At 46.1% G+C, this 27014-nt stretch overlaps 1 protein-coding gene across 1 annotated transcript in view; it reads left to right on the plus strand.

Moving 5' to 3' along the window:
- xkr5a (XK related 5a) overlaps window positions 1–27014 on the plus strand; it is a gene marked incomplete at its 3' end in the record, with an annotated part of 42310 nt that overhangs the window by 4851 nt on the left and 10445 nt on the right. Inside the window, 3 exon segments of the mRNA XM_084315067.1 lie at window positions 986–1114; window positions 1117–1154; window positions 1478–1589. Coding sequence (XP_084171193.1) covers window positions 986–1114; window positions 1117–1154; window positions 1478–1589 — 279 coding nt within the window.

A 27014-nucleotide genomic window follows, 5' to 3' on the forward strand; every position in this document is an offset into this window, starting at 1 on the left:
GTTACTAGTGCCACAGGCGGCCATACTGGGAGAAAGAGGACTACACACCACTACACCACCACGGCGATGCTCCATCATTAGCATCATTAGCTCCGCAGATGATGCTAATGATGGAGCATCGCCGTCGGTTGTGTGATAGTAAAGGGTTAACCTTCTGTCGTGTGGCAGTGAAAGGGTTCAAATACTCTGTTGAGTAACCAGGACACCACTGTATTCAGATAATACTCATCTGTCAAACCAGGCTAAAGTCTGTGATCCAGAATGATATTAATAACGCATGTTGCTCACCTTGAAATAAGAGGGCTCATCTATGAATGGGTGGAAGAGTTTATCACTGTTCTCCAGTTTAAATCAAAACATTAAACTAGAATTAACTAAACTAAACTAAACAACAACATTGCGTCCTTCGCAATGTCACTATTGTATTTCCTTATGCACACGATGATCAATCTATCGATCTATCTATCTGTCTGTCTGTCTGTCTGGCTGTCTATCTATCTATCTATCTATCTATCTATCTATCTATCTATCTATCTATCTATCTATCTATCTATCTATCTATCTATCTATCTATCTATCTATCTATCTATCTATCTATCTATCTATCTATCTATCTATCTATCTATCTATCTATCTATCTATCTATCTATCTATCTATCTATCTATCTATCTATCTATCTATCTGTCTATCTGTCTGTCTGTCTGTCTGTCTGTCTGTCTGTCTGTCTGTCTGTCTGTCTGTCTATCTATCTGTCTGTCTGTCTGTCTGTCTGTCTGTCTGTCTGTCTGTCTGTCTGTCTGTCTGTCTGTCTGTCTGTCTGTCTGTCTGTCTCTCTTTACACATGAGAGAACACATGATGTCATGGTCATAGCGATGCAGTGCGTTGTGATCCAGTAGTTCCAGCGCGGCGGCGCGTCGTACGCACAGGTCAGCTCCCCAGGGTTCTCTCCTTCACTCCAGGTCTATTTTTACGCCGACCTCCAGGTTTCCACTGGCTCACGGCCTCCTTCTGGCTGGTCTCCCAGCAACCGGACATCTGCTCCGGCCCCTGGTGCTGGCGAGCCTTCAACGCCACGATGGGCCTCGTCCACGTCTTCCTCTTCGTCAACGTCAAGACGGGCCCTCGCGCTTCCGCATGGTCAGCTTCTACGCGGTGAGCGAGCGCCGGGGATGTAGGCCGGCGTTTTGTTTATGCATGATTCAGTTCACGGTGCCAGCTGTTCCATTCTGCGTGGCTGTACTTACTTAGTATGCACCGTGCGTATAGTATTACAGTCTCGTTGACTGTCGCACGCGCTCGCATGCACACGCACGCACGCACACACACACACACACACACACACACGGACACACACACACACAGTGTTGTGCAAACCACTCTTTGCATTGTCATCCTCACCTCTGTGTCCTTGGCCAGCGGTGACGTCAGTGCTGTCTCCAGATGACTTTATGCTGTGACCTTTACTCCCCCTGCAGTTCATGCTAGTAGAGAACGCCACTCTGCTGCTGGCCGCCTCCGGCTTCCTCAGAGAAGCATCATGGGACAGCATGACCCTCCCCGCTGCCGTGTTGTGTAGCTTTCTCCTCGGTGAGTCACTGTCCCGTCTCTGTCTCTCTCTGTCTCTCTGCCTCTCTCTCTCTCTGTCTCTGATTTTGATTTGATTTGATTTGATTTTGATTTGATTGGACATTTAAAAAAATAAAATACAAGATTCCAGAAAAACGTAAAGGATGCTACACAAGACTTATTTCTAGGGATGTCCGATATTATCGGCCTACCGATATCATCGGCCGATATCGGCATTAAAATGTGATATCGGAAAAATGTCGGTATCGGTTTTCAAAAAAATAATTTTTAATTAATATTTTTTTTTTACATTTCTATAACCTTTATTTACCCAGGCAAGCAAGTAAGAACAAATTCTGATTTTATTTATTGTCAAAAGTATGCATAATGTTGTGTTAATTCCACAACAAGAGATATGTAATATTAATTACCTGAAATTATTCAATTTTTTCGGGGGGGGGGAAACCCTGCATATATCGGTATCGGTTGATATCGGTTGATATCGGTATCGGAAATTAAAGTTGGACAATACCGATATATCGGTATCGGTAAAAAAAGCCAATATCGAGCATCCTACTTATTTCCATTGTGGTCCTTGGTGACAGACAAGCAATACAAAACATGACCATAAATAACAATATGACAAACTACATAGACATGAACATTTTAAAAATGCAGTACAAGTTTCAAGTTTCAAAGTTTCTTTAATAGTTGTCATACAGAAGTACAGAATACTTTTATACAAAATGCTTCTTTCTGTTACGCTCCAGAGACTGTGCTAGACAAAAAGATAAGTATAAAATAAAATTAAAATAGTATAGCAATGTAAAAATAGAAGTAAAATCAGAAGTCCACGTACGTAGACACAGTGTTCAGTATATACATATGCACAATGTTCGATGCAGAATAGAGTAGCTGAGTTACCGTACAATATACAATACACTATGCAATATACCAATATACAATACTATATAGTGCAGAGCAGAAATGGGATGAGGTACAATTTAGGTACAATTTACAGTAAGGTGTACTGAGGTATGGGTTGTAGTGCAAACGTAGCCACAGACAACAATGTATCAGACAACATTTTCATGCATTTTAAAAAACAAGTTTTTGACATTGTCAAGGAGCCATGATTTGACTGATGCATTTTAGCTGTGAAGGTAGCAAATTCCAATTTGTGGCTCCCCAGAATTTAAAATAATATTTGTTTTGAACCTTGGAATACGCAGGTCGGCAATGCTGGCTCTGGTGTTATGGGTATTGCATGTCCCTATTCCACTGAAAATAATTTGTAAGATAAGTGGGCGCCCTATTGTTATAAATGTTGTGAACTATGTTGAGCTGAAGTTGAACGGACCTGGCTTCCAGAGGGAGCCAGCCCAACAACTGGAAGTGTTGTTTGCCCACATGTGCTCTAGAGGCTAGTCCTAGAGTTAATCGGATGAGTTTGTTCTGGAAACCTGTAACTTATCTTTTAAAACTTTGGTCAGACCTCCATACCAAGAACAGCATAGTCGAAGCAACAAGAAACATGATAATTTGCCAGAATGCGAAGACTTTCAGGGTCTAATATAAATGTGCTTTCCTGGCCAAAAATGTAGTTCTGCCATTCACCTTGCTCATGGATTCCCCCGCTCTCTCTCTCGGCCTCTCTGCCTCTCTCTCTTTGTTTCTCTGCCTCTTTCTGTCTCTCTGATTCTCTCTCTGTCTCTCTGCTTCTCTCTCTGTCTCTCTGCCTCTGTCTTTCTCTCTGTCCTCCCCTGTTTCTGTCTCTGCCCCTCTCTCTCTGTCTCTCTGCCCCTCTGTCTCTATGTCTATGTCTCTATGTCTCTCTCCCTCTCTCTCCCTCTCTGTCTCTGTCTCCCCTCTCTCTCTCTCTCTCTCTCTCTCTCTCTCTCTCTCTCCTCTCTCTCTCTCTCTCCTCTCTCTCTCTCTCTCTCTCTCTCTCTCTCTCTCCTCTCTCTCTCTCTCTCTCTCTCTCTCTCTCTCTCTCTCTCTCTCTGTATCTCTCTCTCTCTCTATATATATCTCTCTGCCACTCTCTCTCTGTCTCTCAGCCCCTCTCTCTGTCTCTCGCTCTCTCTATATATCTGCCTCTCTCTCTGTATCTCTGCCTCTCGCTCTCTCTGTATCTCTGCCTCTCTCTCTCTCTCTCTCTCTCTCTCTCTCTCTCTCTCTCTCCTCTCTCTCTCTCTCTCTCTCTCTCTGTATTTCAGCTCTCGGTCTCTCTCTCTCTCTCGTATCTCTGCCTCTCTCTCTCTCTCTCTCTGTATCTCTGCCTCTCACTCTCTCTCTCTCTCTCTCTCTCTCTCTCTCTCTCTCTCTCTCTCTCTCATCTCTCTCTCTCTCTCTCTCTCTCTCTCTCTCTCTCTCTCTCTCTCTCTCTCTCTAATAGAGTTAGCTTGGAAAGCCCCAGGTTATTCCTGGGGTTTATGTGTTGAATAAACTGATTAGCGCTACAGTGGTTAAGTGTTAAACTGTGTGCACAGCGTGTCGTCTCAGTGGGTCTCAGTTGACTCAATGCGGCGGCCCGGCGGCACACCTTTTACTAAGAATGAAAATTCACACAAGGAAATGAGTCAATGAGGCACAAATAATTTAGCTTGTAAATGTCACATCCGCGGAGAACCGCTGGGTTAACTTATCGAGATATTCGCTAGTTTGATTATTTTGCTTTAGCCCTTTCACTACCACACTACAGAAGGTTAACCGTCTGTAGTGTGGTAGTGAAAGGTTAACCTTCTGTAGTGTGGTACTGAAAGGGTTTAACCGTCTGTAGTGTGGTAGTGAAAGGTTAACCTTCTGTAGTATGGTAGTGAAAGGGTTAACCGTCTGTAGTGTGGTAGTGAAAGGTTAACCTTCTGTAGTATGGTAGTGAAAGGGTTAACCGTCTGTAGTGTGGTAGTGAAAGGTTAACCTTCTGTAGTGTGGTAGTGAAAGGGTAAACGAAAGGTTATGTATATAACCTAGTTATATGAGTACTGGCTAAGCGTCCCGCTCTTAAGCCTATCGAGATATACCTCATCTCATGTACCTACTGTACTCCAGTAACGAAAAAAACAAATACGCCCACACCTGCCGGGTCCCGCCCCTATGGAGGCGTAGCCTATAAGACACTAGGCATGGTCACCAAACACTCTTCCTCGCCAAAAAACCCGTTTCCAGGAAAAGATTCCTCAAAAGGAGACTCAGGGCCGTTAAGAGCGGGACGCTTAGCCAGTACTCATATAACTAGGTTATATACATAACCTTTCGTTATATTATCGTACTTGGCCATCGCGTCCCGCTCTTAAGCCTATCGAGATATGGGGTAGAGCGGACGCGAGGCCCGACAGATGTACCCCCTGAGGACCCGTAAGCCCACATCAAGGGGTTGGGGAGTCCTGTCACCCCATCCTTCCTAATGAAGGGGGGGCGCAGTCAACTCCACCTGAGTGCGAGCAAGAGGGAACTAGAACCCCTTGAACACACAGCACAGGCGGAACCACGTGTGACCTAACACACTGTGGCCCATACCCACACACTCCTGCTACCCTACCAAAGGACGGGAAGCAGGAAAGGCCACAGACCCCAGAACCGCCTGGGAGACAGAACCCCCGGTCATGTCCATGAGGTAAAACCTTACAAAGGATTTACAGGCAGACATTTATAAGACTGTTGCCAGGACAACAGCCTGCTCCTGAACATTGGTAAAACCAAGGAGCTGATTGTGGATTATAGGAGAGGACAGCAGGAGACACACACACCACTGATGATAAACGGGGCTACCGTGGACAGGGTGAGCAGCTTCAAGTACCTGGGGGTCCACATCTCAGAGGACCTGACATGGTCAACACACAGACACAGTAGTAAAGAAGGCGAAACAGCGTCTCTACCACCTGAGACAGTTAAGGAAGTTCAGAGTATCGGGGAAGATACTCCAGTCCTTCTACTCAGGAGCTGTAGAGAGCATCCTGACCGGAAACATCACTGCCTGGTATGGAAACAGCACGGCACAGGACAAGAAGGCCCTACAGAAAGTGGTGCGCTCAGCCGAGTGTACCACGGGTATTGCACTACCCCCCCTGCAGGTTCTATACAACAAGAGGTGCAAATCCAGAGCCTGCAGGATAATGAAAGACCCTCACCACCCCAATAACAGCCTGTTTCAGCTGCTGAGGTCAGGCAGACGCCTGCGAACCCCAGCTACTAGGACAGAGCGGCTTAGGCTCAGCTTCTTCCCCCAGGCCATCAGAGCCATGAACAATGAACATTGAGTGCTCAGAACATTGAACTGTCCACACACAAGCACACATGAACACACACACGACACGCACACTGTGCACGCTCACACACGAGCAGCCACTTAACACTTTAACATGAGCGGGCACACACTCATGTCGCACACACGCACACTTATGGCCAAAGGAAAGGACACTTTAAATTAGAATAACAGGAACAGTGTATTGCACTACCAAAGCTAACTAGCATGTCACACATGCTCTGTAAATAACTATGTACAGATACCGAGATGTCACTCCATGTTACCTGCTACCTGTTACTGCACAATGTTGTTTCTTCTTTTGATTCTATTATATGTACCACTGTATTGCACATTGTTGCGGGCAAGACCACCCGCATTTCATTGTATACCTGTATGCCGTGACAATTAAAACTCTTGACTTGACTTGACTTGATTAACCACAGAAGGGTCCATCCTCTCCAGACCTACCCTCCCACCAGCCACACCAACAGGCGTTGGCTCAACACCGGGTACTGGAACAGCGACCCGTGTTGCTGAGAGAGGGCCGTCGCTGACCAAGGAATAACCCAAGGCGGAGCGACCAGTAGCTGGATCAAGACCGGAAACCACACTGCCGTGCCCCGGTCCGGCGCGACCAGGATCACCGTCCTGCGCTCCCTCCGTATCCGCTCCAACAGCTGACCCAACAGCTGTACAGGAGGAAAGGCGCACAGAAGACCGGGCGGCCATGGAAAGATCGAGAAGGCATCCACCCCCAAGGGGGGATGATCTGCTCGACTGACCGAGAACCACAAGGGGCACTTGTGAGAGCGTCGGCTCGCAAACAGATCTACCGAGGCCTCCCCGAAACGATCCCAGATCTGTCTGACTATGTCGGGGCGGAGTTCCCACTCGTCGTAACGAGGACCGCCCTGAGACATCATATCCGCGCCCAAATTCTCTGCACCAGGGATGTGGAGCGCCCTCAGACTGCGCAGCCTGCGAGATGCCCATAGCCAAAGTTCAACCGCCGCCCGGTGCAGGCGGATGGAACGAGTCCCACCCTGCCTGTTGATATACGCCGCTGCCGTCATACTGTCTGTCCTGACGTAAAACGTGCTCACCTACCACCAGGTGGTCGAACCGTTTGAGGACCAGGAGGACCGCCTTCAATTCCAACACATTGATGTGCGGGGTAGACGGGCCAGCATGGACCTTTGTCCAGCTGCCCCCCACTGCGTGGGTCCGACACGTCCCTCCCCAACCCGTGAGAGAGGCGTCGGTGAAGACCGTGATGTGTGAGCGCCTGCTGCCCATGGGGACCCCAATGGTGAGGATACCCAGCCTCCTCAAATGGGCGAGATCTCCCCATATCGACAAAGGAACCGTCAACCGTTTCCACTTGTCCCTCACCGGGTCTATTTTCATACTGGAAAACCACCTCTGTATCCTCCTCATGAAGAGGAGGCCAAGAGGGACCACAGCGTGAGCAGATGCCATCATACCAAGCAGGCGCATCACCTGCAGCGCCGTGACCGTCCCTCCAGGACGGAAACCCCCCAGCGCGTTGAGGATAGACACTCTCCGTTGCTTCGAGAGGGTTGCCCTCATGGGCCTTGAACTCAGAACCAAGCCCAAGTACTCCACCTGTTGACTGGGAAGAAGCGTACTCTTCTTCCAGTTCACAGCAAAACCCAGCCTGGTGAGGAATTCCACCACCAGCCTGGTATGAGACCTGGCGACCTCCTCCGACCGGCTGAGGAGCAACATATCGTCGAGATAGAAAAGAATTCATATCCCCTGACGACGTAGAGGCTCCAGCGCAGTCTCTACGCACTTGGTGAATGTGCGGGGGGCCAGAGAGTAGCCGAACGGCAACCTCTGGTATTCGTACGCTACGCCCTGAAATAGGAACCGTAGGAACTTCCTGTGAGGAGGGTAAATCGGGATGTGAAAATACGCATCCTTCAGGTCTATGGAGGTGAACCAGTCTCCCACCCTGACAGCGAGTAGCAGGTCAACATTCTGAATGGTCTCGCCACAATCAGACGATTGAACGCGGACAGATCCAGTATAGGTCTGACACCTCCCGTTTTTTTAGGCACCAGAAAATAACGGGAATAGACGCCTGACATCGCGTCCTCTCTCGGGACCACGACTACGGCCTGCTTCGCCAACAGAGATTGGATCTCGTCACTGCTGCTGACCCTGACAATAGGGTCTGCACCAAACCTGAAAACGGAGGGTGGGGTTGTGCGAACTGCAAGACAAGCCCCAGCCTCAACGTTCTCTCCATCCACCCCGACATATGGCACTGTTGTAGCCATATGTGATAATAATCCCAGAGCGCACCCGCCGTCAACTGGCGCTGGGCCGCAAGGAACTGTAGATAGGCGGCCCGGTCCCTCCCGCTGTGCGTAGCCTCTGAACCTGCCAACCGTGCGGGCAGGGCGTTCGCACCCAAGGGGGGACCCCGACAGAAAGGGCCGGTTTGATACGGGAGAAGCTGACATCAAACTAGGTGACACACGCTCCCCCACTGAACACCCCTCCAGAACATGCTGAGGAGTTGTTCTGCAGCCGGACATGCAAGGCGTGAGGACCCCATGGGTTCCTACACACCGTAGCCCTGCAGTGATATTGCTACTGTTCTGAAGGATCAGATTAAACCGAATATATATATTTATTTATATATATATATTTAATTGTATTTGTATATCCCCTGATATCCCTTGTATATTCCTTGTACAATATGCATTGAATATCCCTTCTAGTCTACTGAACATCCCATAATAGTCTCCATTCTACCATTGGACGAGACCTTGGTGCCAGGTCGCCATACCCCTCAGACCAGGTTCAATCGTACCGCTCAACATGTATGGACAAGTCCTAGTTCCGCGTAGGAATATGTCTACCGCACCACTAATGGTACTATTTGTTCATAGTGCGTATATATACTGCGCTATTAAAGTAGAGCTTTCCTTTTAGTCCAGTTCCTTACCCTCCAACAGAGTGACAGACGCAAAAGCCTCCCCGCGAACCACGTGTGGGCAGTAAGGCCAATTCGGCCCAGTATCGGCATTGAGACATCGTGTATATTAATATTTGAATAGTCATATTTGGCACTATATCGTCGAGTTAGACGTATTCTATTAAGCTAATAATAGTCTATTCATATGTAGTGCCTCGTGCGGTAAGAGTTCTATAGTAATCAGCACCCCCATCGTTTCGGGCATCAGCTGGACGCTTATCCAGGGTGGTTGACCCCACGTGAAGCTGCACCCGAGGAGCTCCAGGCCAAAGAGCGAGTGGACCTGTATATTGGATTATTCTACCGACGACGGCTAGCCTTCCCCGGCTTGGATTATGCTTTGAGTACTTTGATTATTCTATGGATAAAGGCCAACACTGCGGTGTGTTGGAAATACCCCCCCCGGAGAGGACGACAGGTGAGAAGACGCTCTACACGACGAGGTCGCCTCACGTCTCTCCATCGTGGACCGGAGGACGCCGGCCACAGAGAGTCCAACTGCTTTCATCTGTGGATCGAGGATCGCTGGGCACCGGGTCGCACGACTGTGGGCTCTCCCAGGATACCCTCGGCCAGACGGGATACAGCCAGACTCTACCCCCCCCCTCCAGCTGTCCTACAAGCAGTCGGAACCTCCCCCTAGTGTATCCAGCTATATAATCATTCAAGTATCATTGCTATTGTTCCCTAAATATTCCAGGTTGTATATTTGCTTCCTGCGCAATCAGAGATTGGACATTCGATATTGATCTACCTACGAATACTCATTTGCCATAAAAGTGCATACTATTTCAAATCATAAATGTAATTAAGTGATCGTTGTACATACCTTTTGCTATGTATTATTATTAAACGCAGACTTTCGACTTGGTACATTTGTGTTGGATCCGTTTCATCAGGTGGGAGTGTTTATCATAATTATTTATACCTAGTACTGGGTGGCCAGAGTCTAAAGTACAAGAGGTAGTGGTAGTAAGTATCATATCTAACAATACAGTCAGGGAATTGTACCCCTCAATTACAATTGGTCCTTCGAGCCGGAGGGTAATCAGTGTAATATTAATATAGTGTTATTAATATTAAAATGGCCTATGATGAACACTCCACGAAACGATCCTCCTAACCAACAACGCCCGCGGCGCAAACGACAGCTCCCTCAGTACCTAGAGGCTTACGCTGTCAGTCAACAACCTAGTCTTCTACCAACAGTAAACGTGGTAAAACTAGAAAGTAAAATTATGTCTAACCCTAACGACCAGGCTACCCCGACCATAGAGGCCCCTATGGGTTCTAACGTAACTGACCCAGCTCACGGTGGGGACCAGGGGGAACCAGACATGACTTTACACCCCGCCAATACCGAAGAAGTAGTCCCCGACGAGTCCCGGGAGGAAGACAACACTACCGAGAGAGAACTCGGCACGGAAGAAGATGAGGAGAGCACCGTGGAGATAGAGCTCCAAGACTCCGCACGGAGTACCCCAAGGGACGGCTCCCCTATACAACCGTCTTCTCCCAGCGAGGCAGAGAGGACACTACAGCAGGCATTCCTCGTCAGCCTGAAAGCCTCTACTGAACGCGATAGACTCCAGGGTGAACGCGATCGATTGCAGATACAGCAACGGAGCGAAGAAGAGCACATACGCCTGGAAATAAGACGCATTCAGATGGAAGAGAATATGGCAAGAGACCGGGCCGACGCCCAGCGCGCCGCCACCGGTGCCCAGAGAGAATCGGATCTCACCAAGCGCGAAGCCGAGCGCGACAGAGCACAAGCGCAACTAATAGAACAGCTGATCAGAAGGACAACACCCCCTCCCTCCACCAGAGGCTCCAGGAACTCGTCTAGACATCACTCCAGGGCGGCATCCCCTAGCCGAGTAAGCGACCCTGAACTTGACCAACAGACGAGGTTTATACCCCCCGCAGACCCCCTTCCCCAACCGGTCCAAGCGAGACCCAGCCACCGGGAAGGAGCAGCATACACTGCGGAGAGGCTAAATCAGAGACTACAAGCCCTGGATGACCTAACGGAAGACGAAGAGGAAGAGGAGGAGAACCACGCCCGACGACAGCACAGTACTCTACCGGACCAGGAGGTCCAGTACAGCCCAGGCTATACCCCCGCGGAGCTGCGCTACAGACCCCCGACGCTATTCACGGGTGAGCACGACGCACGACCCGCACCGAGGAACAGCACCTGGACCAGCGGGCCATGGTACACAGCCGGTACCAGCCCACGCCAAGGAGCAGGAGGAGACTCGCCTAGGAGGCCTCTCCCCCAACGCTCGCCGATGTATCAACAATCCGCGTCATACATTGGCACACCTATGGTACCAGACTTCACCCAGGAGAACCGGGCCCAGTATACGGAGCTCCGCATGTGTCTGGAGACAATGTTGGTGGATGTCATTGATGAACGCCATAAATACGCGATACTACTGAAGCATTTAAAGGTACCCCGCGCGCACAACATAGCGCTCGCCTACGCCACTTCCACGACCCCATACACCGCAGCGCTGGTAGCGTTGGACCAGAGATATGGACGTATATGGGATTACGTGATCCAGGAGATCAGGCACATCGACCGCCTACCCCCAGCAATAGACAATCGAGCACTGGACGACCTGTCCATCAGAGTGCAGTCCCTGGTAGGGATGCTGGGAGCGCAGAGGGAAAAGGGTAGACATGAACTATACGCCAACTCAAATGTAGAGAGGATCTTGGAGAAGCTACCGCCCGCCCGACAGGAGCGCTTTAGGCGGCAGAGAGACCACCGAGACCCTAATGGCCCCGAACCGAACCTCCTCGATCTAGCCGACTTCCTGGCGAGAGAAGTCAGCAGCTTACGGCTAGATACATTCGGACGGAGCACCCCTGGCTCCAGAGAAGGAACCAGGAGACTAAATGATGGAAGAAGATCGGTGACTGTCATGCACCAATCGGAGTCAGTGCCAAGCAGTAGGAGCCACAGTACCCCCTCAAGAAAGGAGAAGTGGAAGATAGTGTGCCCCTACTGTGAGAAAGAACACTGGCTGTCACAATGTGACTCATTCCCCAAGATGAATGCGGAGGAAGCGAGTCAATGGATAAAGTCCAACAGACGCTGTTTTCGCTGTGCGCGATCACACATGGCAGCCGAATGCCGCTTAAAGAAAAAGTGCAGTCGGTGCGATGGAGCCCATCTGGACATACTCCACGACAGTAACAGACGGCGGCCTCCACCCGCACCATCAAGCAGCAAAGCAAGCGTCATGTACATCGACCCCGCCAGCAGCAGCGGAGCCAGAGTGCTCTTAAAGGTAGTCCGTGTGACATTGAGCTACCAGAATAAAGTCATGGACACTTACGCCGTCCTTGATGACGGGTCAGAGAAGACCCTTCTGCTCGCGTCCGCTGCGGCCCAGCTAGGGCTGCGGGGGAGCGAAAACCAAATGACAATTCGGACAATAAGAAGAGATTTGAAAACGATAAAGGGCGAGAATGTCTCATTCTCTATCGCAGCAAGCGGCCAGCCCGAGCGACGGTACAGGATTACAGACGCCTTCACCAGCCAAGAAATAGGACTCTCGCGGTACACATACCCCGTAGCCAAGCTGATGGAGAAATATGTACATCTACGCAAGCTACCGATCCCACTCATAGACGGTGCTACCCCGACACTGTTGATAGGCTCCGACCATGCAGACCTCATTGTCCCGATAGACCGGGTTCATACCGGACCCAGAGGCTGTCCTGCAGCAGTCGAGACCCGCCTAGGATGGACTCTCCAAGGCCCACTCGCCAAATCTCTCAACCGAACCACAGCCACTAGCTGTCTCCACTCCCGAGTCACAGAGGGAGACACCGCACTCCTGCAGCATGTAGAGAGGCTATGGACCTTAGAACAAATGCCCTTTAAGAACGAAAAGAAAGACATTCGCTCTAAAGACGACATCTACGCCATTAACCTCCTCGAGACGGGAACAAAGAGAGTCCCAGTCAGCGGCGTGTTGAGATACGCCACGCCACTCCTGCGGCGGGAAGGGATGCCTACCTTTCACGCAAAGAAAGACGCCACAGAGCGGTACCTACTAAACACAGAGCGGCGCTTAGCCAAGGACCCCGCCCAAGAAAGTGTATACCGCGCTGAGATTGAGAAGCTCATCACAGCGGGACACGTCATAAAGATTGACATTAAAGAGGCCGACCAGACGACTGAATCGTGGTACGTGCCCCACCACAAGGTTCATCACAACGGCAAAGACCGCATCGTGTTTAACTGCAGCTACCAGATCGGATCCCAAAATCTGAATAAAGAGCTATTGCCCGGTCCTACACTCGGCCCCTCCCTACTAGGCGTACTACTCCGCTTCCGCCAGGACAAGGTGGCTATCAGCGGGGATATCAAAGGGATGTTCCTGCAGGTGAGATTAGTAGAGGAGGACAAGCCCCTGTTGCGGTTCCTATGGAGAGAGAGGCCAGGAGATGAGCACCCAGCCATCTACCAATGGGAAGTCCTCCCTTTCGGAACTACATGCAGCCCATGCTGTGCTACATTTGCACTACAGAGACATGTCGCAGAGGACCCAGCAGCGGACGAAGAGGTCCGACACAGTGTGAAGAACAGCTTCTACGTAGATAACTGTCTACAAAGCGGTTCGACCCAGGAAGAAGCCGAGGCTCTCCTACATAAACTCCGCGCCTCTCTGATCAAAGGCGGCTTTGATCTCAGGCAGTGGGCCAGCAGCGATCCGCACGTACTGCGCAGCCTCTCCTCCGAGGACAAGGCAGCGAGCAGCGAGACCTGGATGGCCACAATCCCAGGAGAAGCCCAAGAGATGACACTAGGACTAGTGTGGCGCTTCAAAACAGATTCGCTCCACTATAGACACAAACCCCTGACCACGGAGCAGGGAAGGTCGACGGCAATACCGACCACCAGACGGAGTGTGTACAGAACACTCGCCCGACAATATGACCCGTTAGGATGTATACTACCGTACACCACCAGGGCAAAGATGATTGTACGAGCATTGTGGGACAAGGACCAGGGCTGGGACGACCCCATTCCCGCACACCTTGCATCCACCTGGAGAGAGTGGGAGATGGAACTCCACTCACTCCCAGGCGTTAATATACGCCGAAGCTACTTCCCACCCACGGTGAGGCCAGAGACATGTAAAATGGATTTACACGTCTTCAGTGACGCCTCCGAGGTCGCCTACGGATCAGTAGCCTACTTGCGGGCCCAAGAAGAGGGGGGAGAGATCTACACAGCATTCATCCTCGCCCGCTCGAGAATAGCCCCACGCAAGCAACAGTCTATCCCACGTCTAGAGCTCTGCGCAGCCCTCGCAGGAGCGCATCTAGCCACGCTCATCCAACGTGAGCTCACCATTCCGGTGCATAGAACAATCCTGTGGTCAGATTCCACGACAGTACTCGCCTGGATCAAATCAGATTCATGCAAATACAAAGTCTTCGTGGGAGTCAGAGTCACTGAGATTCAAGAGTTAACCGGAGAGTTAACCGGAGAAGCAAACTGGCGCTATGTTGATACAAAACACAACCCAGCTGACGTCATCACCCGGGGAATGTCCCTAGATGACTTAACCCGTCATAACATCTACAGTGACGGACCAGCATTCCTCAAGCTCCCGGAAGGAGATTGGCCCACGCCCACCCCGAGGGAAGCAAGTGACGAGGAGGCTGAGAATAAGAAACCCATGTTCTGTGGATTGAGCACTGTTGTCTCCGCAGACCCCAACATAGACGATTGCATTACCATAGAGAGTGCGCAGCAACGGACATTCCTGCGGCACCACCCAGAGATTAAGTCCCCCGCTGATATGTCAGCAGCTGACTACGAGGAAGCAGAACTGCTTCTACTGCAACGAGCCCAGAGAGACTCGTTCCCCGATGAACTAGACTGTCTACAGGGAGGAAAGCCCGTCCCATCAGACAGCAGATTGATTCATCTGGCCCCCGAGAGTGACACACATACCCTCATCAGAGTGGGTGGTCGCCTGCGGAGAGCCCCCAATTTACCGGATGACATTAAGTACCCGATCGTATTGAACAGCCGACACAAGGTCACAGAGCTGATTATAAAGAAATACGACGAGGATGTACACCACGCAGGAGCAGAGAGAGTCTTCGCGGAAATCAGACGTCGTTACTGGATACTTCAAGGAAGAGAGGCGGTGCGACGCTTCCAGCGAACCTGTCTAGACTGCCGAAAGTGGCGCGCGCAGCCCAGCATACCACGGATGGCTGACCTACCTCCATGTCGCCTCCGACTCGGCGACAAGCCATTCCACTCAACAGGCATGGACTGTTTTGGCCCGCTGCACGTAAAGAAAGGAAGAGGCATCGAGAAGCGGTGGGGTATTGTATTCAAATGCATGACCACCAGAGCGATACATATCGAGCTCCTTCCGACCATGAGCGCAGACTCATTCCTTATGGCCTTCCGAAGATTCACATCACGGAAAGGAAAACCGTCTACATTATTGTCCGATCACGGGACAAACTTCAAAGGCGGAGAAAGAGAGCTGAGGGAGAGCTTCCAAGCTATGAGCCCAGAACTTAAGACCCACCTCGCTCCAGCCCAGATTGACTTCCAATTCAACCCCCCAAACGCACCCCACTTCGGTGGAACTTGGGAACGAGAAGTACGTTCTATAAAGACAGCCCTGTACGCAGTACTTGGGGCCCAGACTGTGGCGGAAGAAGTCCTAATGACAGTCCTCACGGAGATTGAGGGAGTATTGAACTCAAAGCCTCTCGGTTACGTCTCCAGTGATGTAGCAGATGTTGACCCAGTCACCCCCAACACCCTCCTGATGGGGCGGCTAGATCCCGCGTTACCCCAGACAATGTACCGGCCTGAAGAAGCGAACGGCCGACGAATGTGGAGGTACAGCCAAGTATTAGCCGACAAGTTTTGGAGCAGTTTCCTACTGCACTACCTACCGTCTCTACATACCCGCCAGAAGTGGGTAAAAGAGAGAGACAATTTGACGGAAGGAACAGTCGTCATGATTATTGACCAGTCACTACCCAGAGCTATGTGGCCGGCTGGCCGCGTAAGCAAAGTGATCACCGGTGCCGATGGCAAGGTCCGAGCAGCTGAAGTACTCGTCCAGGGGCGCATTTACACCCGTCCTGTGGCGAGGCTCATAGAACTGCCCCGACTCCCAGACACAATCGATGATGACCATGACCCTATGACTTTGTGAGTTGACTGACCCTTACAGCGAACCCTTGAGTGGTAGACAGTGCGGTTAATCTGTCTCTGCTTAACTAATTGGGTTGGGACCAATTAGGGGGCGGCTGTTCTGAAGGATCAGATTAAACCGAATATATATATTTATTTATATATATATATTTAATTGTATTTGTATATCCCCTGATATCCCTTGTATATTCCTTGTACAATATGCATTGAATATCCCTTCTAGTCTACTGAACATCCCATAATAGTCTCCATTCTACCATTGGACGAGACCTTGGTGCCAGGTCGCCATACCCCTCAGACCAGGTTCAATCGTACCGCTCAACATGTATGGACAAGTCCTAGTTCCGCGTAGGAATATGTCTACCGCACCACTAATGGTACTATTTGTTCATAGTGCGTATATATACTGCGCTATTAAAGTAGAGCTTTCCTTTTAGTCCAGTTCCTTACCCTCCAACAGAGTGACAGACGCAAAAGCCTCCCCGCGAACCACGTGTGGGCAGTAAGGCCAATTCGGCCCAGTATTGGCATTGAGACATCGTGTATATTAATATTTGAATAGTCATATTTGGCACTATATCGTCGAGTTAGACGTATTCTATTAATCTAATAATAGTCTATTCATATGTAGTGCCTCGTGCGGTAAGAGTTCTATAGTAATCAGCACCCCCATCGTTTCGGGCATCAGCTGGACGCTTATCCAGGGTGGTTGACCCCACGTGAAGCTGCACCCGAGGAGCTCCAGGCCAAAGAGCGAGTGGACCTGTATATTGGATTATTCTACCGACGACGGCTAGCCTTCCCCGGCTTGGATTATGCTTTGAGTACTTTGATTATTCTATGGATAAAGGCCAACACTGCGGTGTGTTGGAAATACCCCCCCCGGAGAGGACGACAGGTGAGAAGACGCTCTACACGACGAGGTCGCCTCACGTCTCTCCATCGTGGACCGGAGGACGCCGGCCACAGAGAGTCCAACTGCTTTCATCTGTGGATCGAGGATCGCTGGGCACCGGGTCGCACGACTGTGGGCTCTCCCAGGATACCCTCGGCCAGACGGGATACAGCCAGACTCTACCCCCCCCCCCTCCAGCTGTCCTACAAGCAGTCGGAACCTCCCCCTAGTGTATCCAGCTATATAATCATTCAAGTATCATTGCTATTGTTCCCTAAATATTCCAGGTTGTATATTTGCTTCCTGCGCAATCAGAGATTGGACATTCGATATTGATCTACCTACGAATACTCATTTGCCATAAAAGTGCATACTATTTCAAATCATAAATGTAATTAAGTGATCGTTGTACATACCTTTTGCTATGTATTATTATTAAACGCAGACTTTCGACTTGGTACATTTGTGTTGGATCCGTTTCATCAGGTGGGAGTGTTTATCATAATTATTTATACCTAGTACTGGGTGGCCAGAGTCTAAAGTACAAGAGGTAGTGGTAGTAAGTATCATATCTAACAATACAGTCAGGGAATTGTACCCCTCAGTTACAGCTACCATCCAATCTCGCGGGAGTGGGAGGCATCAACGTGATACCCCGCCTGGCGAAGGCGAGGTCGGGGTAACCCGTGCTGAGCATTCTTTCGAAGAAGCCTCGAGTCCCCCTGCTGACCACCGTCGACAGTGGCAGCCATAACACCAGGCTCACCAATCGCACAACGTGTGTCAGCCATCAACTGGGTATCAGCCCCTGTCCCCATGAGAAGCGAAACGTGGGGCCACATGCGCTTCAATGAAGGCTCGCGGCCCGCAGCCAAAGGAAAACGATCAGAGCCCCTTTTCCGCTGGTGACGGGGGAGGGAGTGATCAGGGAGCGGGCTGCTTGCGGCAGGACGGGGACGGCTTGTACATTCCAAGCCGAGCTCATCCAACATGGCCGATCCCTCTGCCGCCAAGGCTGTCGGCCTTGTGGACACCTGTTGACTCAACGCCCAGGGTACCACTGGCGGGGGAAACATGGCCGCCTGTCGAGGGCCTCGCCACAGTCGCTGACGAGGCCGTGCTCCAACCTCTGGCTGCATAGCGTGAGGCGGTGTGGGACCTAGGTCAACAACCGCCCGTGTCTCCGCAGAACGACCAAAGAGTCCTTCCGCGGAAAGAGGAGCTGTGAGGAGAAGAAACCTTTCTTCCTCCCCAAGAGGAGACTGCTCCAACCAGAAATGCCTATTAACAAGCGTTGATAGCATCCTAATCCTCCCCGCAGTTATAGCTTGCGACTGAGTCAAGATCTCTATAACACCAAAAACATGCTAAATGTTTTCAGCGTCGGCTGGTCCTGTAGCCCCACTACCCGACGCTAATGTGGACAGAAAAACAGTCAGCTGAGCCACAACACTGGCCGCCGCTAAATTCCATCCTGTAGCAGTATAACTCTCATCAGTCCATACTGCCACCTGCCGGGCCGACCTGCTCTCAAGCGTCGGCTTCCGGGTGGGACACCGTTCAACCCCGCCGGGGCACAGGATCGATGCTACCTGGCTCTCTAGCCACGGCACACCCGCCCTGCGCCCTGTTGTCAACCCATTCACCCGTAAAAAAGGTAAATAGGACTCAGCAAAACCCCCCACATTAGCTACCGACTGACCTTCATCAATGAACCGGTTAAGAGGAGGGAAAAGCGGTGACATCCCACGGCGGGGAACATTAAAACAGTGACCCAGCATTATAGCATTAGTGTTAGCAGCGCGCTCCAAGATCGCCTGGGAAACGTCCAACTCAGAGGGACGTTCACCCAAACATCCCGCCCCTGGCGCCGACACACAACTCGGTTGTCTAACAAAACAACCAGCAGCATTACTAACACCAGCGTTAATGCCTGATGACACAGAGCCTACCTGTGTACGAGTCGGCTCGATAGCCAAACCTTGCACGCTGTCCCTCGATCTGCTGCCACAAGACGAGGAAACACCAGGATAGACCCGACGTGTCATTGGAACATGCCGCGAAGATTCCAGGGGTTGGCAAATCTCCGGTAAACACTCAACATTGCGCAATTTCTCTAAACTTTTCATAACACTAGTTTCATAGGGTGCAAGCATCCGCCATGATGGAAACGAAATAGAGGAAGGGCGAGTGGCGACCACGCCTAGTGCTTTATAGTACGTCACTGGGGCCTGGTCAGATGCTGGGTGCATTTGTTTATTCGTTTAATGAAGTACAGTAGGTACTGGAGATGAGGTACATCTCGATGGCGAAGAGCAGGACGCGATTCGCCAGTACGACTATATAACCGTCTGTAGCGTGGTAGTGAAAGGGTTAACCTTCTATAGTGTGGTAGTGAAATGGTTAACCCTTTGTCATGTGGCAGTGAACGGGTTAACCTTCTGTATTGTCGCAGTGAAAGGGTTAACCATTTTGGTAGTGTGGTAGTGAAAGGGTTTAGAGTGGCTCGAGTTTAATCTTACCTGTTTGAAAGAGAAATACTTGACAATAACCCACTGAGATAGTATTAGAGCTGTCTTTGCTTTTAATCAACCGATTTGTCGATTAAAACAGCTTATTGGATTTGTCGAGAAGTTACGGTGACTGTTAGAAGTCAAGAGGGAATTTCTATAAAGGAAAATGCAAACATTATGGGAAATGCATTTACCATCTTCTCCAAAGTCAGACAAGAAGATGGATACCAGTTTCCTCTCTGTGTGTTCAGTAGAAAGCTATCCGGCTGCAAGCTAGCCTAGCTTAGCACAAATTAATGGAAGCAGATATGGACCACTAGCCTAGCTGTTGGCCAAAAACACCTCTCCCAGAGTTTTAAGCTAGGCTAGTGGTCTGTATCCGCTTCCATTAATTTGTGCTAAGATAGGCTAGCTTACAACTAGATAGCTTTCTACTGAACACACAGAGAGGATATTGGTATCCACCTTTTTGTCTGATTCGAAAGAAGATGGTAAGTGCATTTATCATAATGTTGGCGTGTTCCATTAAAGAAATTCCCTCTTGACTACTAATAGTCATCGTAACTCCTCGACAAATCCAATAGGCTATTTAAAAAATCGGGACAATTACTCTTCACACATTATTGTTCCAATCGTGAATTTAGTCATGTAAAATGACCTCTTTCCATCTTAGTATCATCAAAGACCAATACATATCTGTGAATATTGTTATGATGCCAGAAAGGCATAATCTGTGCTGTTTCAGTAATAACCCATACAATGGGGAAATCGTAAGAAAATCGTTTTTAAATAAAAGTCTAATAAAGTGAAGACCCTAGAGACCTTATTGGGCATCTACAACAGAGAGAGAATAGGGATACGGTATGTGTCAACTTATGCAAAACACGCCCCTTTTAGTTTGATTGATTGTAGCCACGCCCCTTGGAGTTTGGAGCGTTCTGATTGGCCGAGAGGTTTAAGGGGGCGGGACTTAGGGTAGGTTATTTTGAGATGATTTATGACCCCCTAGGGCTTCTCTGATTGGTCTAGGATGTAAGGAGGCGGGACATCCGGTTTTGAGGGAGGGACATCCGGTTTTCAAAATAAAAGTTTTTTATTTATTTTTTTTCAAAAAAAAAAGTCTTTCAAAATAAAAGATTCAATTTTTTTTTTAGATTCAAACGTTTTTTTTATTTTCAGATTGTATGTATTCCATGGTTTTCACAATATGTATTTCTGTATTTCCAAACGTTTTCAGAATATATCTTCACAATTAAGTTTTACAAGGTTGAATACATTATGTGTATTCCAAAGTCTTAAGAATATATCTTCAGAATAAAATACATTTAGTGTGTTTTCTTCAGAAAGTGCATTTATTTCAAATGGTGAGTGTATCTTCAGAAAGTGCATTTATTTCAAATGGTGAGTGTATCTTCAGAAAGTGCATTTATTTCAAATGGTGAGTGTATCTTCAGAAAGTGCATTTATTTCAAATGGTGAGTGTATCTTCAGAAAGTGCATTTATTTCAAATGGTGAGTGTATCTTAAGAAATACCCTCTCTCAAATGTCTCTCAGTAGACTGAATATTTCTCCCTCTGTCTAACTGCAGCTTCTCTGAAAATTCTGATAGTGACATCCCCCGTAGATGTCATAGGAGGCTGGAGAATGACTACGGCCAATGAGATGACTCAAAACCATCTGCCAAAAGCAGATTTATGACTCTGCGACTTCCCGTTTCTGTAGAAAAACGGCCCCCAAGGTGTCTGTGTGTGTTTTCTTAAGGCCAGATGCCAAATGTCACAATCTTTAGATAATTGTATTCCAAATTACAAATGTAATGTGTCTAATGTGTTTAAGCAAAAGTCTAAATAAATGTAAAATAAATTGTTTGTATTCCAAATTACAAATGTATGTATGTCTATTAGTTTCTTGGATAAAGACATAATCTTTATACACTTGTGTTTAAGCAAAAAGGAAATTACAAATGTAATTTGTAAAATTAAAAGTGCACCATTACATTAGCATGCAAGGGTCTAGGGTTTGAATATTTCATTAATACAGGTGTTTTATATTATACACTTTAATTATTTTAGAGTTATTATTATTAAAGAGTTGGGCTGTAAAATATAAAAGTACAGAAAAGATCTATGTGTGTCTGTGAGGTGTGTGTCTCTGATCGGGGGTGTGAACAGGGCCCTCTTAGGTGCTAAAACACAGCATGGGAGGCGTGAAGATTAGGGGACAACTCAATACACAAAAGGCCTTATTCAAAATAAAAAACTTTTAAACTGTACCCATTCTGCAATCTGTTAATAAACTTTTCAATCAATCAATCAATATATGATTAGGTATAAAAGTTAAAGACATGATAGATTAGAGTTGGGGCGAAAATATAAAGTGCTGTAAATATCTGTCTTTTTGAGGATCTGGGTGTGAACTGGCTGTTATAGGTGTCAAAACGCTGCAAGGAGGTGTGAAAGATTAGGGACCAAACAACCTCTGTATATTTGCTTGTAATACTCTGCATTTACTCTAAACAAAACTAATAAAGTCTGTATTACAGCTAACTCTTTAAGTTTCAATAGTTTGGATTTAATACATAATTCATTGGTATGTTCTCTTGAATCTACATTGTGAACTATTCTTACTGCTCTCTTCTGTAATATAAATAAGGGCTTTATGTTGCTTTCATACGTGTTACCCCACACTTCCACACAGTAACTCAAATATGGTAGGATGAGTGAACAATATAATATTCGCATAGAATTATAATCAAGCACATTCTTTGCCTTGTTCAAAACAAAACACTCTTGGCTACCTTATTTTTTTTATGTACATTATATGTGGCTTCCATGTCATTTTCTCATCCAACATAATCCTTGGATTCCTTTGTCAATACATAATGCCACATTGTCCTTCTTTCGATTAGTAAATATCATACATTTCGTTTTTCCAAATTTAGGGATAGCTTATTGTTATTAAACCATATCTTAAGTTTACACATTTCATTTGTAATTTGGAATACAGAAATTTGTATCGACAGCAAATAAAACAAATTGCAATATGTTTGACACTTCACATATATCATTAATATATATAAAATAAAAAGTATGGGCCCCAGGACCGAACCTTGAGGGACAACACATTCAATATAGTTTGCTCCACCTCAAATGTAATGTTCAGAAAATGTGTATTTTTAGGTCTTTGCTGTTGCTGTCATTTTGACCATCTAGCTAAAAGAGGGGTCAATGATCGCAAATGAATACATGGTAAAAAGGTCTACCAATTGTCAGGCAAGAATGCACTTCTAATATGTTACACACTAGTAATACAGCCATAATATTTCCAAATAGTATTGTTCTAAACAGTGTATTACAAATACAGTGTATTTGTAGCTAATGTAGACAATAGGCAATTATATAATTGTCACCTGAAAACATATTGTTGTCTATTTTCAAGATAGCTACTTAACCAGTTAATCGTGACCACTCATTAAAATGTGATGATCAATCGTATCAAATGCTTTTTTAAGTGTATTTCCTATTCCTATTGTGTAATTCCTTTCATCTACGGTTGTGGTTATTTCTTCATATATATTCATTAAGGCTAAGGCTGTTGATCGATTTGCCCTGAATCCATACAGACTCTCACTCAGAATCTAAGAATCTAAGAATCATGAATCAAGAATCTTGGAAAATTGTGAAAGCAAAGACACTGGTCTGTAGTTGGTAAAACTGTGTTTGTCCCCAGATTTAAATAGAGGAATAATAATTATTTGAAAAAATTAATAGAATTATCCCACAGGGATAAGGTTTATCTTATCTAAGTGTGCTACTGTTTAATAGTGTATAGGGACATAGTGTGTAATAGTGTAATATTGTCATAGGGTAGTCCTAGTATGTAATAGTGTTATATAGTGTAATATTGTGCAAATGTGTAATAATGCAATAGTTTAATAGTGTGTAATAGTGTAATAGTTTAATACATTATTTTGTTTCCTCAAACAGACATGTTCATGTAACTTGCATCAATCCAGTTTTCAGTCACCTTTTCAGTCACCTTTCAGCCAACTGTGTTGAAGATTTGTAGCATGGTCCTAGGATAAACATAAATTATAGACATCTAAAATCATGAAACAGGTCGATTTTTAGTAGATTTAATCAATAGTCAGAAGGATAATGCTATTTTAGTCAAGGGTTGAGATGTATCACCCCCATGACACATCCCTATTTTGTAAGACAAACAGTTTGATGTTGTAATTTCAGTGATTAGGCTCGCATGCCTGTATAAATTTTTATCAATCTGCTTTTGGTGTATTTTTTAGGTGTTTGGTTATGTTTTTATCTGTCATTTTGATCAGGTCTAGCTAAAAGAGGGGATTTATGATCTCAAATGACTAAGGTTTACCAATTGTCATGCATGAATTTCAACTCTAACGTGTTACATAAGTAAAACAGACTATTTGCAAACAACATTGTTCTAAAACAGTGTATCTACTACAGTGTGTATTTATATTTTAGCTAAATGTAAAAAAACATGAGAACACAATCCTAGTGAATTCTGAATTTGATGTTTATTGGTTGAATGTCAAGGATAAACATAAATTATAAAACATCTAAAACCATGAAACTGACTGATGCACTTAAAACAGACATGTCAACATAATGATAATGATAATGATAAGGTATAAAAACAAAATGCTTCAATACAAATGTATTTTTTAGAAGTTCAGTAATATCAAGCCCCAAATGTCTAGTTTTTTAGCCCCCCAGAGTTTTATGCTCTCAATATTATGGATATGCATTAAATCCTACACACGATAGGAAATATTCAATCAACTCAAAGATGATGGTTCTAAGGTAAATAAAATGTAATTCAGTCAACATAGTTAGTGTATAGTATGGCTAACATGTATGAAAGTTGTTGATACAATATTATAATTCATAATTCAATTCAAAATAATTACCGGCGAGGTTGTTTGATTTTTGTCCCGATGATTGAAGGAAATTCATTTTAAGAACTATTTAACATGAAATATCTTAAAGATGTATTTTTATTCATTATAACCATGAAAATAATGCAATGTTAGGTTTTACCGTGATTTTAGTGTTCACAGATAGGAATGTATCATTCACATTCAATTATCCAAATGTACTCTGAACAGACTTGTGAAGTTAGAGATAGGAATGTATCATTCACATTCAATTATCCAAATGTACTCTGAGTCAAATTTACTCCGTGAAATGTACTCTGCGAAAGTTCCCTGCGAAAGTTCCCTGCAATATGCAGGGTTTTACATAGACTATAGCAAAAGCAATTCATATTGTTTCAGTGATGGCCTGGTTGATAGCTACATTGTCGACATGTCTTATTTTTTATTCTTATTTCATTGTATAGTGAATCCAGGGGTATAGTGGAGCGATTATATTTTGTTTTTATAATATTTTATAATATCAAAACATGTCTTATGTTCTTATATATCTACAAGTCTTATATAGAATGCTGTAAAAAGAGTCCTACTAATATATTTCACTTAAAAAACTTGTACAGAAAGATAAATTTCCGACCCCCGGAGCCCTGTCAGAGTGTATACAGGTTCTGTACAGTATACCATATGCAAATCCCATATGGTCTAGCGGTAATGATGCCCTGCTTTCATCAGGGAGACGCGGGTTCGACTCCTGCTATGGGAATAACACTTTTTTTCTATACATAACAAATGTGTTGGTATGTTTTATTGTAACTGTTTGACTGTTTGACTGTTTTTAGTGCAACACTACTGTCACCGGCATTTAAGAAGGGTCTAGGGTTATCTCCTCAACACTAGGTTGGAGATGCATTTAAGTCCTATAGTTTTTTTCCATACTTTTGCAAGGATATGTATGACTGTGTTGCATTAATTTATTTTTAAATTTGGTGGACTTTATGGTATTTTATGGTTTTTTTATGATTGTGATACTTCTTATTGAATTGTTTAAAGAATATGTGTTTAACCAGAGTATAGTAGGACCTTACAAATTTGATTTGATCCCAACAACTGGTGACATTTCGAAGTCTTTAAGGGATCACATTCACATAGCTGAATATAGTTGCACAACTGGATAATATTTGTATTATTACTAGGATGAACTTAAAATCATTCAAAACAATTATTACATAACAATTATTACAATGAAGCCTAGTTGTGTATATTATAAATGTTTTTTATTAAAGAATATTACAAATCATGCTGCAACCTTTTTTATCAATAATATAAGCGTGCATAACATCAATAATGTGATTAATATCTAAAGTTTCTAAACACTTATGATTTTACAGCTTAAAAGCCGTAACATCCACTATTACGGTGTATAAACACAACAGGTGTGCTCTGTTAAAATGACCATTCATATGATCTAAAATAGTAACTAAGCCGTTTTCAGATAGAAGACTTTCATCCTCTGAGAGTGTCTCTATCATATATAACCAATTATTTAACAAGCCTTTCTCTCTCACCAGCTTCAACATATTTTCAAAAAGCCTTAAGCGCAGGCTATTGACATTCCCGGTTACAGTGTACAAGTGGACATCGTTGACTTTATTAGCTATAGCATGCTTTAAAAGCAATGCGATATCATAGTTTATAGAGGTCGTAATACAGCTGGTAGTCCTACTGAAGAAATTCCCCATTTCCTATGCTACGATCCTGGTACTTTAAACAACAGCTGATATAGGGTGTGTATTTCTGTATGGGGGTGGGGGCGTAGCTGCGGACGGGTGTATATGACGCTATAGATGTGTAGGATAGAAACCTATATATTTAGAGAGTTACCTCTTAGAGAGACCCTAAAAAATAAAATGGCGAGCAGTCTAGCTACAACGGTTAGCCATGTTACGGACAGAGCTACCAGGATTAAAACCATGTTACTTGCACCTTGCAGATATGGTAGAGAGATCTATAACGAACTATGCCCGGTCCTAGGGGGTATCCTAGGATTTGAATACGATGCTAGAGCTGAGAGAATACTGTTCTACAAGATGACCGTGGAGGATTTCCAGGGCGTTGCAAGCAGGCCTGAGATGTATCTAAAGGAGACGGAATTTTGGGAAATGAAAAAGGCTTCTTTTAAGTCTATGGATGGATTAGTGGGTAAAACGCTTAAGGATGGACAGCTAATCACGCTGTTAATAGGCCATAGCCGGCTAGGGTACGGGTATGTGCATTACGTGGCTAGGATATCTATAAAAAGTACTCCGACACTTGATGTAGAGCCTGATCTAGCCATCACCAGGCGGTATAATTCTACTCTTGAGTATTTCATCTTCTCACTTCCGGTAACCAAATGGCTGCAATGTCTCCAGACATGCGGGGAGGTCCTTCAAGAGGTGTTCGAGGCTAGAAGGCTCTTACCGAGCAAATCAGGGGACCTAGAGTGCGATTAACCCCAGCGAGGGGGGCGGAGGATGGGGCGTGTCAACCCTAAATCCTCCTTTAAAAAGACTTACAGTGCATTTTGTACTTTTAGATAGCAATCATGGCTTTGTATGTGGCACATGAGGCTGATCCTGCTAACTCTGCATTGGATACATTAGATTACCTG

This window comes from Notolepis coatsorum (assembly GCF_963971535.1).
Source record: "Notolepis coatsorum genome assembly, chromosome: 5".
Classification (NCBI taxonomy): Eukaryota; Metazoa; Chordata; class Actinopteri; order Aulopiformes; family Paralepididae; genus Notolepis; species Notolepis coatsorum.